The 17,387-nt window shown below is 41.1% G+C and overlaps 1 protein-coding gene across 1 annotated transcript in view; it reads left to right on the forward strand.

Moving 5' to 3' along the window:
- The window catches only part of SIPA1L1 (signal induced proliferation associated 1 like 1), a 2,148,853-nt gene that overhangs the window by 472,840 nt on the left and 1,658,626 nt on the right, over positions 1 to 17,387 (forward strand). Inside the window, exon 2 of the mRNA XM_044073855.1 lies at positions 9,666 to 11,495. Coding sequence (XP_043929790.1) covers positions 10,058 to 11,495 — 1,438 coding nt within the window. The 5' untranslated portion in view covers positions 9,666 to 10,057. The remainder of the gene's footprint in view (positions 1 to 9,665; positions 11,496 to 17,387) is intronic.

Raw genomic sequence — 17,387 nt, forward strand, 5'->3', positions numbered from 1 at the left:
ATTAATGACATGAAATAGGGCATGTACATTAGAGTCTCTGACAAGTCTAACAGATTCTGAAAAAGTCCAGTTATTTCCAGGATTTTTTTGTTCTGACATATTTCACAAATATAATTATTGCATTGTAATCCCACATTGTTACTGGTTTCAATACTGTGCATCTCCAGCTCCCAAATCCTTTCTCTGTTTCATTTCCAACATACTCTTGAGTCTTCTAGTCAGCTGTTGTGGTTCCTTCATTCTGTCCAACATTTTCCATTGAAACAGTGGAAAAGGTTTCACAGGTAAAGTCTCTTTGTTGTCTTTATTACCAGAAGAACAAGTTGCAGAATCTCTTTCTGGTTCACAGCTCACTTTTTGTTCTACAAACAAATGTATTTCTTCCTTAGCATGTATTTCATCAAAAAATGATTTTGCCCCCTCCAGGGAAGAATACCTTGAAGTCAGCTGGGTACAGCAGTTTGAATCTCACACCTATGTCTCGACATTCCATGAACAGTGGAAGGAATTTACTGCACTTCTGCCTGGTGTACAATGCGTAATCATTCTTCAAACACTCTGCTGTCTCCCACTTTTTAGCATTTTGTCCTTCTACCACAGTTTTGTCATAATCAACTCCTCTTGCTGGTAGAATTGCATCTTTACTAGTAAGCAGCTAGGTTGCTTTCTCATAGTGAAGCTTGGAGCATGCACACAATGTGCCCTTTCAACTAACAACAACTACGGCTGTGGAATACCAGTCCAGTTGCTTCATAGGTTGGTACTAGGCTATCAGCCCTAGGGCCTCTACAAGCCTAGCCATAACTATTCCCTGGCTATTTCTTCCCACAGTATTTACTTCCTTGGACCCCTGTCTAGCAAGGCGACTGACGTGAACCCCAGGGTGAATTTCTTATCTCCCATCCAGTCATCAAGGTTCCTTTTGAAGAGGGCCAAAGAGGCGCTCTGCTTGACATGAATGGGCAGTCTATTCCAGAGTCTGGGGAGTCTCTGGGTCAGGAACTATCCCTCCAGCATGTTTTGTTCATTGTGATGACAAGGTTTAGATCCCTGGAGCCTGTGTGTCTGAGGGATTGGGATTTCTTTAAGTGTAGCATGTCCAACAGCTCTGGGTTTAACATGGCCTTGTATGTTAAGCAGAGATCGCCTCCGAGTAGACGATATGCGACAAGAGTATAGGTGGAGTTTTTTTTAGACGGTCAGCATAGTGTATCTGCTTTAGGCCTGTGATTCTTTTAGTGAGGTGTTTCTGTGGCCTTTTCAGTTGTTGCAGATGTCTTGAGAGGTACATACCAAACAGGGTGTTGTATTCTATAATGGGTCTAATGAGGGATGAGTAGAGTGGGACAGTGACCTCCTTTTTTCTAGATGAAAAGCCCTTAGTGATGAGGTGTGCCACATAGAAGGATTTCCTGACTGTGCTTTGCTAAAATGAATGTAATGTGTTCCTTCCAGTTTCTGTGGTATAGCTGAAAATCTCAGACTTTCCCTATGTGCTCTGTCGTCTAATTCTGTTATTTGTGAAACATCTTTTCCTGAGCAGTCTCATATTTAGCCAGCTTTTTCTTCATTTCAACCTCTGATTTTTGCAACTTCATCACCTCATCTAAAAACCTATTTAAAGTTTTTTCAATTTTCCCAGACTTTTGTTTTGTGTTGATATACTCCAGCCATGTTTTGTTTATTTTAGTCAGGTGTGTGTTATATCTTCCTGTAGGTTACTGGAAGTCATGTCTATAGGTTGCATTGCTTTTTGCTGAGCAGTTGCAGAGCTTTCCCCAGTCAGTGTTTCTACCTCACGTTTTGTACCTGATTTTTTCCTGGTTCATAGGTTCATACTAGGCTATCTGCCCGAGGGCATTTACAAGCCTAGCCCATCGTTTTGTGGCTTACGCCACCCCTTTAGTATGGGGAACTATACCCATTATTTTGCTGTGCCTCTGTCGAGCAGTGACACTGAGGTAATCCCTGGGGTATATCTGCGATCTCCCATCCATTGGTCAAGATTTCTCTTGAACAGGGCCAGCGAGGTGCTCTGCCTCACATGTACTGGGATTCTGTTCCACAGCATAGGGAGTCTTTGGGTGATGAATCTATCCCTCCAGCACGTCCTATTAATAGCCGTGTCGAGGTTTAAGTCTCCCGCCCTTGTGGCTCTGATGGATCTAGATTTTTTGAGGTGAAGCATATTCATCAAATCTGGGTTTGACATGGCCTTGTATGTTAGGCAAAGGTCACCTCTGAGCAAGCGGTAAGCGACTGAATAGAGCTGGAGTTCTTTCAGTCGGGCAGCATAGGACAGATTTTTGAGACCCTTTATCCTTTTGGTGAGGAACTTTTGTGGCCTCTCCAGCTGCTGCAAGTGTCGGGTCAGATACATTCCGAATGGGGCATCATTGGTCTGATGAGTGATGAGTAAAGGGAGACTATGACCTCCCTTGATCTAGATGAGAATCCCTTCATGATAAGGTGGGCAATGTAGAAGGTCTTCCTAACTACTTTAGCTACATGGGTGTCGAATGACAGACTACTATCAACCTGGGTCCCCAGGTCCCTGATAACTTCTTCTGTGCTCAGTGGATTGCCACCTATTTGGTAGCTAGGGGTAACCTTGTTTTTCCCGAAGGGTATGACTATGCATTTTTTGGCATTTAACTTTAGGCCGTGGCTCTGGCACCAGTTATTCGTTTCTGTGAGACCCTTCTGAAGGATATCTGTGTCAGATGTGTTTTCTACTATGGCGCACAGTTTGCAGTCATCTGCAAACTTTGTCAGCCATAACCCTCCTGTGTTTGCTTGTACTTGCGAAAAGTAGATGCCAAACAAGAGTGGGCCCAGGACTGAGCCCTGTGGGACACCACTTGTGACAGGCTTTGAGTCTGACATGGCGCCAGCAACTCTGACCCTGTGGGTTCTGTCACTCAGCCAGTTTGCAACCCATCTTGTGATGTATGGGTTAACATTTAAGCTGATGAGTTTTTCAATGATGCCCGAGTGGGGTATTGTATCGAAGGCCTTAGCCAGATCGAGGTAGGCTGTATGGACTGCCTTTTCCTCATCAATGGCTTTGGTGACTGTTTCGAAAAAGTCAACCAAGTTTAAAAGGCATGATCTGCCTTTGACAAAGCCAAACTGGGTCGGATCCAAAGTCTGCAAATTCCCTATGTCTTTATTTATGAGGTCCATTATGATCCTCTCCATGGCTTTGCAGATAAGGCTTGTCAAGCTAATGGGCGGTAATTTCCAGGGTCGGTGGAGGCACCGCCTTTGTGAAGTGGGACCACAGTTGCAGTGCGCCACTCCTGGAGTGCGTATCCAGAGGTAAGACTTTGATTAAACAGCTGTCCTAGCTGTGGGTTTAATTCCTCATTGAGTTCGTGGAGTACACAGCCGGGGACACCATCAGGTCCCATGGATGCTGTGGTTTTGCTTTGGAGAGAGCAGTTCTCACTTGGGCGCTGGAGATGTTTGGGGGCTGCAATCGTTTGGTATAGATATCTCTCCTTTTGGGGAGGGGAGAAGTTTGCACTGAACCTGTCAGCCAGTATGTTGGCAATGTCTGTAGGATCAGTAATCTTCACATCATTTTGAACTAGTTCTGAGCATATCTGGGAGTTTCCTCCTAGGTTTCTAACATAGCTAAAGAAGGCCTTATGATTGTCTTTTGAGTCTTTAGCTATTTTCTCTCGAAATTTGCTTTGGATGATTTTATGAGAGCTCTTAGTTTTTACTTATAGTGATCAAGGGTGTCTTACCTTTTAAGGATTTTGCTCTATCTTGTAGTAGCTTCCTCCTTTTGTTGTAGAGTTTGTTTATGGCTGGGGTCCACCAGACTGGATGCTTGCCTTTGGTACAAAGAGTCTTTGTTTTGCTTGGGATTGCCTTATCCATGCAGTCCTGCAGGTGCTGGTAGAAGGCATTTGTAAATGATTCAGCGGCTTGAGTACTGTTTTCCACGCTCGGGGGCCTTAAAGGAGACCACACTAGTCTTTAGAAGTGTGAAGTCGGCTTTGAGAAGTTCTTTACTGTGGTCTTTTTATTTCAGGTGGGGGTGGGATGAGGACCTCCAGCGAGATTAGTTTGTGATCTGATCTCACCAGTGAGGGGTATACTTCGGTGTTGAACATTGTGCTCCCATGTTCGTGATGATGAGATCAAGTATGTTATCTCCTCTTGTGGGGATGGTGACTAGTTGTTCCATGGCATTTGAGTTTATGAATTCCAGGAACTTTTGGGCTAGGGTGTTTGGGCTTGAGTAGTGTTCCCAGTCTATATTAGGGTAATTGAAGTCACCTAGTATGATGGTGTTTGGTGATACATTTATCCCCTCTAGTGTTTTCAGGAAGGCCATGTGAGGTTCCTGAGTTTGTGAGGGTGGCCTGTAACATGCTACAATTTGCAGAGCAGTCTTGCCTACGGTTAATTGCACCTGGATGGTCTCCGATGCATCGTGCGTTGCCACCAGTCTTGAGGTGTGGGTGTCCTTGATGAATATGGATACCCCCCCTCCTTTCTTGGTATTGTCCGGATTTTGGGGCTGGAACGCATGATATGAGGTAAAACCTGATAGCGCTGGGGTGCTCTCAGGAGCCTTGAACCAGGTTTCTGTCGTTTGTAGTTCTTTTTTCTTGGCATCCAGACAGTACAACTTACCCATAAACAAAAAAAGTATACTGGCCTTCTCTGTTGAGTTTCTATTTTCACACTGGGTGAGCAAAAGTCAAGCTGTTACTCAATGTGCAGCCATCTTGGAAGTCATCCCCAAAGAGTGCTTGTCCCAAAAAAGAGAACTGGTGTCCAAACCATGTACTAAAATTAAATGCCAATAAATGCCGTTACATCCATGTAACTGTCTTCCATTCCACATAAAGCAAAGTACTTCTCTGACTTTATTCGAATAGATGAGCGACTGCAAATTCACCCCTGGTTTAGCACCATTTTTTAATCAACTTTATTAAACATGACATTAAAAAATGACATACATACAACAGTAATAGAAAAGAAAAAATATTAACATTTCTTTTATTTTTTTGCAGGAAACACTTTATATAATGTTGGACATAAATAATTTTTTTAAACTGCTGAGTTCCTGCCTCCCCTTAAATTTGATTCCTCTTCCTGAACATTATTTGCCTCCTATTGTTCCCACAAATTCCGTGTGATTTGCTCCTTCTCCTTTCTAAGGATCCCTCTTCCAGTGCTTTTATCTAATTTACAGTCTTCTGTCCTTCAGTTACAGTTTTAGATTTTGATTTCCATTTCCTTCCAATAGCTTTTTTCCAGTTTAGCACCCTTGTCCCTCACAGTTAATGGTAGAATGCCGCTGTCACAGCACATCCTTGTTCTGCCTTTGTCTGGGTTATTTGTATGCAAAATGTAAGTGCTAAAAACTACCATAAGAATGTATGGCTAGTCGTCTTAAGGACCTCAGAAATTAGTAGCCTAGTTAAGTGCCTGTGAACCTATGGGATGGCTGAATGTAAATCTCACTAAATCTGTTATTATTAATTTCATAGTAAAGCTGTTCCTGGACATTTTAAAGTCAATTTCACTATAGTCATTGCAGCTGCAGTGGCATTCCTCAGGAGGTGTTAACACAAAATGCATTTTGGAAGCAGCTACATGGCCGTCAGTCCACACTTTCTGAAAGCACTGCTACCTTGGTTTTGCAGTCAGGACAGAGTTTGCTATGGTTGCTCTTTAAGGTCTGCTGTCTTCACAACCTCTACAGGTTCAGCCTGCCACTGTTGGGACCTTACCAGATTAGCTATTTATTTATTTAGTTATTTGCATTTCTTACTAGGTGTATCGACTGAAAAGCTACAATAGATTGTAAAATGTGAGCAGCAGTGCAATTACATAGGCATTGTGAAGTAATGATCGCATGTAAGAAAAGAATTTGTGTGGAAATGAACATGGTATTTGGTACATTTATTACATGCATTTGTATAGATATTTGTTAAAGTACAAAGGATGCAAATTTATGTATCTAAAGAATTTAAACTGTAAAGTTAGATTGAGTAAAGGGGGAAAGGTAGGGGTGAATGGCAGAATGACATGGATACAATCTGAAAGTGAGAGTAAGTAGATGGTTAGAAAATATATAAGGAGTAATGAGAGTTGATGTGACATTAGTATAAATCCCGACATAAAAGTAGGTGTTGAGAAAATAGGTGTAGAGAAATAAAAAAAAGGATAATTATGAAGGAACGTTGACCTAAGCTGGACAGGCCCAAGGACCAAGTAAATGGCTTTATGAAATGTGAAGGAGTAGAATTCTATAATTTTGCTACATGCACACTATACAGGGAGCACCCATAGCCATTGTTTGAGTTGGAGGCTTTTAAGAGGTTTTGTGTTTGAGATGTCAGATTTCTGGTTGGAAGACATCTGTCAGTAGTTGTTGATATAGGTTGACATGTTTTGTTTATGGTTTTTATTTCATTAAAAATCAGTAGGTGATTTAACTCTAGCCATTTGATTTTTTGAAGGGCTTTACAATGATGGATTTTGCTGGATACATTTGCTACAATTTTAGCAACTTGGTTGTTAAGTTCGCTGCAACTTTTTAGGGTGTATTTTGGGAATGTTAATTCATTACTCTTGATTACAACAATTAATGTAGTGCAGTTGTGTTAGGAACATGCCATGATTATAGATCTTCATGTATGTTCACTGTTACATCTCGCCCCCCCAACATCCGCAGATTCTCTTCCTTTTGTCATCTTGTACTTTAGATGGGTAAACTGTTTGTCTTACTTTCCCCCATTTTCCATCTCTAACCCTTTCCAGGTACCCTGCTTCTTTTCTTGTTCTGTTAAAATTTGGAGAAGTAGATTACATCCTTATGGTTTGACCACTGCTACTTGTGCCGGATCTCACTCCCCCCTTTGTGCTTATGACACATTTGTATAGTTAAGAAAGAGTAAGAACGATCCGAAGATGGTGTTAGCAGATGCCCTTCGTATGCCACCAATGCCTTGATGTCCAAGGGATGGAGTCGGGTGAAACCAGAAGGGCAAAGTTAGAAGTCTGGAAATTGTCCTAGCTCTTGGGTTTCCTGCAGGCAGGAATTACAGAGGTCATGGCTGCATCAGCAAATATGCTGTAACATCTATAGCTAGGGTATGCTCTTAAGGCAACTGTACATTCTTCCTTCTGAGCCTTGCAAGGGCAGGCCCTACACTGCTGCCTCACCCTGTAGCCCTCTTAACCCAAAACAAAAGGTCTTTGTTGCACCCATCCTATTCAGGCAGCTGGTCCTGGGAGGACATGTTGAATATTATGAAAGGAGGCTAACAAACCCAATGCATGGAAACTGTGCCTAGGCAAATGGTAGAGGTTCTCCCTCTGGTGCCGTGCTAGAGACTAGGAAAAAAAATTATGTACATGTACCACTAATGTTTACCTGTCTGACAGGCCGTATGCTTGATAGGCTGCCACTGTCCCAGGAAGAACATACAGAAAGCACACATATGGCATGATCAAATTTAGCCAGTGTTCTGCAGCATGTCTTTGGCATGTGGAAGGAAATGGAATAATCTGTGCGAAATCTCCAAGGATGCAGGCCGTACATTTATACTCAACATAATGGTACCATGAACGACTTATGATGCAATTGCTGTATGTATTTATTTTGATAACTGAATAAAGTGTTAAATCCTTCCTGGGTAAAGCATTACAAAAATGTAGTAATATGAGTATGTGTGGTTAAGGATAAACTGCTGCAACCTAAGAGAGGTGTGGTACAAACCAAAGAAACTTCTGGAACAACTGAAAGAAGCAGCAGATGGGGATCAATAGGTTGTTCTTTTTAAAAAATATTATTTTTATTTTACAAGTAGGTCAGTTTGACCACAATATCCCTTTCAGTCATGTCCTAGTTAAAACAACATCTCCACCCAAGGTACGCGCACGCCGGACGATGTGCACGGCTCCAAGACCAAGTAAACTTTTCAAAAAACATGAGCCAGCACATACGGTTCCATCGAAACCAATTTTATTAGCATCTAGACTCCTTAAATAAAGGAACCGTATGTGCTGGCTCATGTTTTTTGAAAAGTTTACTAGTTAAAACAACATAACACTGAAATCAAAAATAAAGCTTAATAGTAAAAAGATTTTAAGTAAACGTTGGTAACAGTTTAATACATAGTATGTATTGTATCACTGTTTAAATTATTGCAGAGATAAATGCACACCATGCCCACATGAAGTTCCCAGGTGGTGATTATGCGTAAGTCATAGGGTCATAGATTAGTACTAGGTTAACTGCCCTTATGGACCATTTTAAGCCTAGCCAATTATCTCATGTGAGAATCAAACCTTGCACCATATGTCTGTAAGGCAACCACCTTAACCATTCTGCCAACCTCCCACCCTGGAAGTGGAACTTCATTAAAGTGATGCAGTCATTTGATTTTCTTTAGTAGATTAATTTTGGTGGATGTATCTGCCAGCTGTTCCCTGTAAGAATATCTGGTGATGTTTAATCACTGAAACTTTTGGTGAATGGGTAAACTTGTTATGAAAAAGATATTTACATAATGTAATATGAAACTTATAAATGGAAAAAAGAGCTACTCGTTGCTAAATTAAAACCAAAAGTAGCATTGTATATAAAAATCAGATTATCAAACTAATTTGTAGCAGGAGATTAAAAAAATACTGTGAAGTTTGATTCTTTCTCTTATGTAATTAGCTTAGCAGAGCTTGTGATACTTTATTTTTCTTAACTCATTCTGGGGCCAAAGAGCCTTTCTTGGCTAGGCATGAGAAAGTGGTGGAAAATCCCATTTCCTGTTATTCTAATGTTAATGGAGTGAGAGGAGAGTAAGGTGTGACTAAACAGAATTTGTCAAACATGCCTTTTGACCGAATGATCACAGCTGATGACTAAACCTTTTAGAGGTTTTTGTCTTTTCCTCACGATGGAGTGCACAGGCCATTTTATTGGCTTGTGTGGTAGGTGAAAATGATTTTTGGGATTTTCCCTTCAATCATTTAGCCATGTTGAATTCAGTCATTTAATGTAGATCGATAGATTTTAAGTCATTCTCAAAGCAGACTCGTCACTTGAAAACGTAGCCAGCAGAGTACAGATTGAAAATTGTACATGAGATTTACATATTCTTGTGCATAGTTCATTCAGCTGCTGAATCTGATAAGCTGTTTTGTTCAGAAAAACATTTTTTTTCCAAGTGGCTGTCTGATATTCAAACAGAATACACAAAGACCTGATTGAAAATGTGACATTCTCAGCTCACTGTGGGGGAGTTAGATAGCACAATGTTTGTATATGTACTCGCTTTTACAGTTATAGTCATACTACAAGGTACAAATCCACGAGGTTTGCTGTATATGCAGAAAGAAATACTATGATTTTCAAATGCAGAGGGGTTTATGTGCTCCTTCCTGAAAAGTGCTCAGGCATTTTTTCAAAGCAGGTTTATCTTCTGTCCACTATTTTTTTTTTCCGTTGTTGTCTGCTCTATAAAATAAGTCTGTTTAGGAGAAAAAACCCTCTTCAAGCCTTAAGCATGAATAGTATCATATAGCAGCTTGTTAGAAATTGTTTATTTTTAGTCTGGCAAATATGAGTCATAATTGATACGTGATGCCTCTACCTCAGTACTAAATGGTGATTATTTGTTTCTTTTGCCTAGGTTTAAAATGAAGACATTAAGAATCCATGATACTGTTGAAGAACGATGTTGCTCATGTGGCATTTTATGGATTACTTATAAAAACAAACTATACTAGATGGATTCTGAAGCAAAACATATGAAAGTGCCTCATAAGAACTACATACGTTTTGAAAATTGGTTATAGTGGTGTTTTGTTGACTTGGGGAACAGTCTTGGAAAGCTCATGTTCCCTTTCCTGGATTCTGCAGACTGAACTTACTTAGTACCTTTCTTTGCAGACGTAGGAGCTGAGATGCTTCTGTTATTGCTTCAACATGTTCAGAATAAGAACAGCTTGTATTTATGACCAGTTTGAAATGGCCAAAAACTCATAGGTCAGTTGTTAGTGAGTATCTCTTATTGATACTGACATGGGTGGCAGCATCCGTTCAGATGACTTTTACATGCGCCGGTTCAGGGCACAGAATGGCACTTCAGGGTCACCTGTCATGTCACCGCTGGGTCCAACTCGCAGTGAAAGTACCCAGCATCTCGGATCTGCTCATGCAGTCCCTAAAATGGGAGTCAGAGCCAGGATTGCTGACTGGCCTCCTCGAAAGGATGCATCCAAAGATGGTACAAGGTCATCACATGAAGGTGAATTGGCAAGTTCTCCAGAGAGTACGTCCAATAAAAGTACCAGCCCTAGTAGTCAGTTTGGATCCAGCACTCAGAGTTCATCAGACTCTGCTATGTTGAGGAGTATTCAGAACACCCTTAAAAATAAAATTGAAAGTATGGATTCCAGGTTCCTTACACCAGAAGGATACCCTAGCTCACCTCGAAAAGCCTTGCGCAGGATTCGACAGAGGAGCAACAGTGACATCACCATAAGTGAACTAGATGTGGATGGGTTTGAGGAGTGTACATCACCAGGCTTTAAATGGGGGGCTCCTCTGCACAGGGTATATGGTAGTACCTCTTCTATCGATAAACAGGGAATGTCAGGAGAGAGTTTCTTTGATTTGCTGAAGGGATACAAAGATGAAAAGCCTGATCAGAGAAGCCCTGCACCAGAAAAACTCAGTGAACTCTTAGCATCTGGGATCAGCAAGGCATCAGAATTCAGTATTGATATTGTCGATGGGGCTCACAGAGAGAGTCCAAAGTTGTTTAGGGACCGAGATAAGCCTCTCAAGAGGCGTTCCAAGTCTGAAACTGGGGATTCTTCAATCTTCCGTAAGTTGCGCAATGCCAGAACTGAAGGTGATCTTGGAAAGTCCTCAGACTTTGAAGACAACAAGTCAGAGGACAGCATCAGGCCTTGGGTGTGCCAGAAGTGCTTTGCCCATTATGATGTGCAGAGCATATTGTTTGACCTGTATGAAGTTGTAGTAAATAGGCACAATGTAATTAAAAGGCGAAACACAACAACAGGAGCTTCTGCAGCTGCTGTGGCTGCACTTGTTTCAGGACCTTTGACTCACTCTGTAAGCTTTGGTTCACCCATGGGCAGCACTGAAGACTTGAATTCAAAAGAAAATCTTAATGCTGACCATGGAGATGACAAGAGCAATGAACTTGTAATGAGCTGCCCTTATTTCCGTAATGAAATAGGAGGAACGGGAGAAGAAAGGAAGATTAGCCTGTCTAAATCCATTTCTGGGTCCCTCAGCAGCAGCAGCAGCAGCAGCTGTGAAAGTACCTCGTTTGAGTCCTCTCTTAGTACTCATTGCACGAATGCTGGGGTGGCTGTTCTTGAAGTTCCAAAGGAAAACCTTGCATTGCATTGTGACCGAACAAAACGCTATATTATTGAGCATGTGGACCTTGGATCATATTACTACCGGAAGTATTTCTACCAAAAAGGTAAATTTTGAGCATCTTTTGTCCACAGTGATGTTTGTTGGATGTTTAGATCTGAACTGCTTGAGGGAAAGCAAAGATGTACTAGAGAATGTGTTGCTATTTCTTTCTGTGCACTTCCATTTGAGGCACCTTGGCATCACTACAGAGGGAGTTTTGATTATTACATTGTACCCCTAATGCTAACAGGATAGTCACATCCTGAAAATCTTAATCTTAAAACAGTTCATAGTCTGAACAAACAGTTTTCAGACTAAGAAAGTCTGCACTGCTAGGTGAACTTCCAAAAGGTACATGAAGTGCTTGCATGCATTATTTTATTGTAGGTCTTGTATGAAAGTTTTACACATGTAATATTGTCCCATGTCAATTTTAGTATAATGGACAGTAAAAGCATTTGTAGTAAAACAAATGTTACAAACAGAAGCTGTGATGTACTGCATTCATAGAATTTTGCTGTTGTTATTTTTGTTTCAGTGCATCTTAAATAACTGGCTGCTCTTTTGAACTGGGTAAATGTTCACTCAGAACAGGTTTGTGACTGTGGCATATCACACCTGATGCAGACAGGTGCTGAGGTGGGAATAATCAGCTTTTTAGTTCATTAGGGATGGGCACTACAGGTATGGCAAAGCAATCTGTTTTGTTTTAGGTATCTGGAAACCAGCATATATAAGGTTTGTTTGAACACAGATGTAATGAAATTCTGTTTGCTGCATGAAAAGGCCTTAATTGTGTATGTTCTTTTACATAGTGTTTCTAGTCAGGGGTGTGCTTCTGAAGATATTCAGGACCACTAATCTGACCTATAGTCACACCTGTGCCATTGCAGTTTTTAATAAGACCTGGTGCTTTTGTTCTTGAATATAAGACTCCACTGCCATATTAATTTCCTTTGGTGGCTTAAAGTTGTAACTGAAGATTTGTAGTTGCAGACCATTTACACGGCACTCCGCAGCTGTACTCTTTGCCACACTCAAATGGTACTCTGCATTCATAGCCTTTACCACATTCACATGGCATGTTGCAGCTCTGCCCCTCACCACTGTCACACAGCACTCTGTAGCCATGTCTTTTACCATGATCGCTAGTTGTGCTGTCCTGTTTTTATTGCTGTGCATAATGAATGAATGAAATGTTGTTTCCATGCTCTGAGGCACTACAGAGCTAGATCTGTGTGGTAACAATGCCAGTAATACTACCTGGTTGAAACGCTTGTTCTGAATTTCTGTGCCCACAATGATGGTATGGAAGAAGTTTGCTTCACAGATTGGAATTTATTTTTCTGGAGCTGATTTTGGCTTGCATATTCTTTGTGGCAGGCACCAAATTGGCTTTTTTTATAGTTCTCCTTGTTTGGAGTCCAAACATCATTTTTGCTGGTGCTCACTAGACCAGTCATCATTCTCTGCAACTGCCCCCCCCCCCCCCGTTATTGCTCCGGCTTTTTTGTTTTCTTGCCTGACAGTGCACTCTACAGATCTTACTCTGTCTAGACTTCACCCTACAATGAGAAGCACAGGCCCATCTAGTGCCAGCTAGGTCTGCATTGTGGAATCAAGCATTGGCTGTCCAACATATGCTTGATATGGGGATACCAGCTCTAGCTTTGGAGGAGGATGAAGTGGAAGCTTTGCAGCCTACCCTGGATGAGCCGTCTTAGTGGTTTCTCCCTTACATCTGTCAGCGGTGAACTTCTTGGCCAGTTCAATCATTAATAACAGTGCTGGACTTCCAATGAACATGATTACCCAGAAGAACAATCAGATGTATTCTTCAGCTTGGGCTGAGGGAGAGGGCCATTATTTCTTTATTCTCACTCTTCCCTCCCCCAGTGCTCTGAGCTCTGTGTGCTTTCACAGGTAACATGTAATAGTGGCAGGAGCTTCCCAGGGCTCTCACTTCACTTCGCCTCTCCCAAGGCAGAGATAATGGATATGATGCTGATCATTGTAGCCTTGATGGTAGTTTGTCAAAATGACTGCACCGCAGTTTGGACTCTCTGACATCATGGACTCCAAGACTTCTGCCTCAGATAGTTAAGTTTTGTATTTAGCTTCATGTCACACACTTCCACCTGAATTGAAAATCAAGTTCTGCAGCCAAGAGGAAAGCACTTTGGGTGACTCTTCTTTACATCCAGGGCAGCAGATAGGCCTGTTTGTTTCTCTTTTGGCTCTTACCAGTGTATGATCTTTTTTGCTGTGGGATTGATAACCCCCCCAGACAAACCATCAGGTAGCCCGGTTTATTCCCAGGAGGTGAATTTCCCCAACAGGTAGTCAGGCTACATTCTATCTGACAGCTCTGGAGTCTGATGTACAGGACTTGGATTCTCCGCACCTCAAATTCGACTCTGAGTAGTTGCATAGAATGCATTAGTTTATCCATACATACATTGGATAGGTAGTGATATAACATGGCTGGTACTCAGGCATGTGTTGTTTCAGATTATCCAGATTTCTCACATTTTGGGAGGAAGTAGAAAACGTACAGATCTTGTGGCTCGCTAAAATATCACTCAGTGATACCCCAAACTCATAGGTATTCTAGTCCTTGGTCAGTTTCTGCAACAGCACATCCATTTGGGATCAGGAAGGAGGTTAGCCTGGCAATATGTTAAAAGATGATTTTTGTGTATTATTAGTATGTAGTATAATTTTGGGAAAATAATGAGACAGCAGGGGTGGGGGTGGAGTCTATAGATTTTTGGATGACAGTGGGGCTCTTGTATAGGTACTAATGAACTTTTATTACTGCTTAGATCCTACTGTCATTTTGATTTGCACATTGTGATCCCCTCAGTAGGACATTAAATGCTGGGAGCACGAGTATTGTATTGTTATGTCTGATAGCCTAATATGAAATGCACCGTGCCTGACATGTACATACAAGATTGTTGTTTGAACTTGTAGCCTTTCATTTGTTTTGTTATATCACATATGATTTTATCTTGAGGTCATACCTAGGCCTCTTTACATTTCCTTTCCCAGTGTTTGCATTTAACTTTATAAAATGTATATACATTTTTTCCACATATATATGTATAGATATATATATATATATATATATATATATATATATATATATATATATATAGAGGTTTACTTTTATAACGCCATACTAGCGACTCTAAACTGAAAACGGCAAGTCCTTAACGTTCGAAAAACAGCAAATCAAACAGCAGATTCACTGTTTTTCGAACATTAATGTCAAACGAAAAAAAGTATAAAGCAGGTGGACAAGCCCCCCTGCACCCCCCATGTGGGGGGCTGCATCCCCCAAACCCCCACTACTTTAATATTCTAACTCCGAGATCGCACTACAGTGGGGAAAGGGACCATTTCCCAATCCCCACTATAGTGCAATCTGCCCCACAATGCCAAATATGCAATGAGCGAATGTCAATATGCATGTGCTCATTGCACATTCGAACCTTTTTCCGTTCGACATTTGCAAATCTCGCAATCTACCTTTTGCCCAATTGCTGTTCGCCTGTGTGCAATACGCACAAATAAAGGTAAACCGTATATATATATATATATATATATATATATATATATATATATATATATATATGGATCTAGGACTATTGAACGAAAGTTCAATAGTCCGAATCCACAATACCTGAACGCACTTTAATGAAAGCGCTTTTACCAAATAAGTGCTTTCATTAAATTCCTTTAAAAAAAAAAAAACACAATCTTCTTTTATGCAGGGGGCAAGCCCCCCTGCACCCCCCATGTGGAGGGCTGTGCCCCCCACCCCTACTTTTATATTCTCACTCCGAGGTCGCACTACAGTGGGGAAAAGGGAATTCTCCCTTAACCACACGGTAGTGCGACCGGCACAACCAGCATACATAACTGAAATTGCTGCTTCGGTGAGCAGCGGTTTCGGTTATGTATGTTCGGTGATTTCTACTTCGGCAGAAAGTGCCGTCGGGGATCTGTACATATATATAAATACACACACACACATACATGCATGCGCACACACACATATATACATATATGTATGTATGCATAAATGCATGATGTGAGTAATTTCTACAGGTTTTAATGGAGGCCACAAACCCTTCCAGTGGAGAGAGAGATCTTGAAAATGTCCATAAATTGCAGCTTGAACTCAGGCTTATCACTTACATTCCTCTACACTCTCCATCCATCCAATCCTGTACCCCTTTTTTTATTTTTGCACATGGGGTTGGCCTTTTACTTCAACAGATACAGTCATTTTGAGCCAAGGTTTACATCACTGGGTGACTAGCCCTGCCTTGGTATTTCATCCATACCACTCACTTGAACACGCAAGTACACTCATACCTTTGGGCAATTTAAAGTGTCCAGTCCACATACTGGAGCACCCAGAGGAAACCCACACGACCACAGGGAGGACATGCAGACTGCACAGAAGGCACTCCAGCTGCGAATCTAACTGGAGAACCTCTTGCTGTAAGGCGACAACACTAACCACTGCACCACCACTGTTTGACTGAAATCTTGGGGGAGTATTTACTGTCCCTGTTTGTGTGTAGCTTTTAGTCTTTTGTTAAGTGAGATGCCATTCTAGTCTGTCTGTGCTTACCCAAATATATTTCAAGTAAATCAGGACATGCCCAGTACCTGACCCCTTCCCCTTATATCTACGGAGCTGGTCATCACTGCTCTCTCAAAGGCATAAAATACTGCCTCTGTGGGACCCGATAACATCTCAGACTGCATCCTACATGAACTCAGGCAGGTACTTGCAGCACCATTAGGCATCCTGTTCAACCAAAGCCTGAGTACCAGCTTTGTCCCAGCTGATTGGAGGACAGCCACTGTCATCCCTTTTCACAAATCCACCGATCCGGGAAATTATAAACCTGTTGCTCGTCCGGTCAGGATAAAACAGACTAACAATTTTGGGTTCGGTTCAGGCAGCTTTATTACACAGACACATCAGGAATGAGGCTTAGTAACTTAAACTTAAATAAACTTATAAAAAAAATGACTACCGCACTTGTACATGTTAACACTTTGGCTATTGTCTCAAAATGGCACTGCTGCTTGCACGTGCTTACTATTCATATGCTTATGTCTACACTTGGAAATACTTGTTAAAGTTACATACACACTTTCTGTTCAACAGCCTCCCTCTTTGAGAAATAGATCATATACCAAATGACAGTATTCAGTGACATGTAGGGTTGCCAACTTTTTATGTCAAAAATTCTGGATATGTACTTGAAAGCAAAGTGCATGTAATTTTGGTACCCTGCCCCCTCCCATGCAGCCATTCCAGTGTCCAATTACTTTGCTATTTCTCCATTTCTTCCCAGTTGTCATAAACACTGTTCAGAACTCTGTGTGCATACTGTTTTCTGCTTTACTTCTACAATGATTACAGATATTTGGATTTAATTTAAAACGTTTATTTAAAATTTTATAGCACAAACACTGATAGACATTTCCTAAACAAAGTAATACACACTCACAATGAAAGCAAACACAGCATTAAAACTTTTCTGCCTTCTGACATCACTTTTTGTCACCTGACTTCAGTTCCCAAGCTAAACCCTCATTGTCAGAAATTAACATACTTTTATCATTTCCTTGTGAAAAATATGTATCTCTCAGATGTTTGCAGATCTTGTACGTCATAAAACAAACACTTCTACATCTTAAACCTAGTAATTACTTCTCTTTTAAGAGAATACAAAAAACTTCTAGCTGTAGACATTGTGTCTGCTACTGCACTGAAATTGAGAGATAACATCTATTTTATTACGTGGTTATGAAACAATTTAATTTCACCTTTTTTCTCTGATTATTTTTTCAAGTTAACCTCCTGTGTTCCTGTTTCCATTAAACATATGCATCTAAGCAGTCACAGTAGTGCAGGTACATTCCT

Source organism: Protopterus annectens, chromosome 6.part0, assembly GCF_019279795.1.
Source record: "Protopterus annectens isolate FY-2018-M chromosome 6.part0, PAN1.0, whole genome shotgun sequence".
NCBI classification, from domain to species: domain Eukaryota; kingdom Metazoa; phylum Chordata; order Ceratodontiformes; family Protopteridae; genus Protopterus; species Protopterus annectens.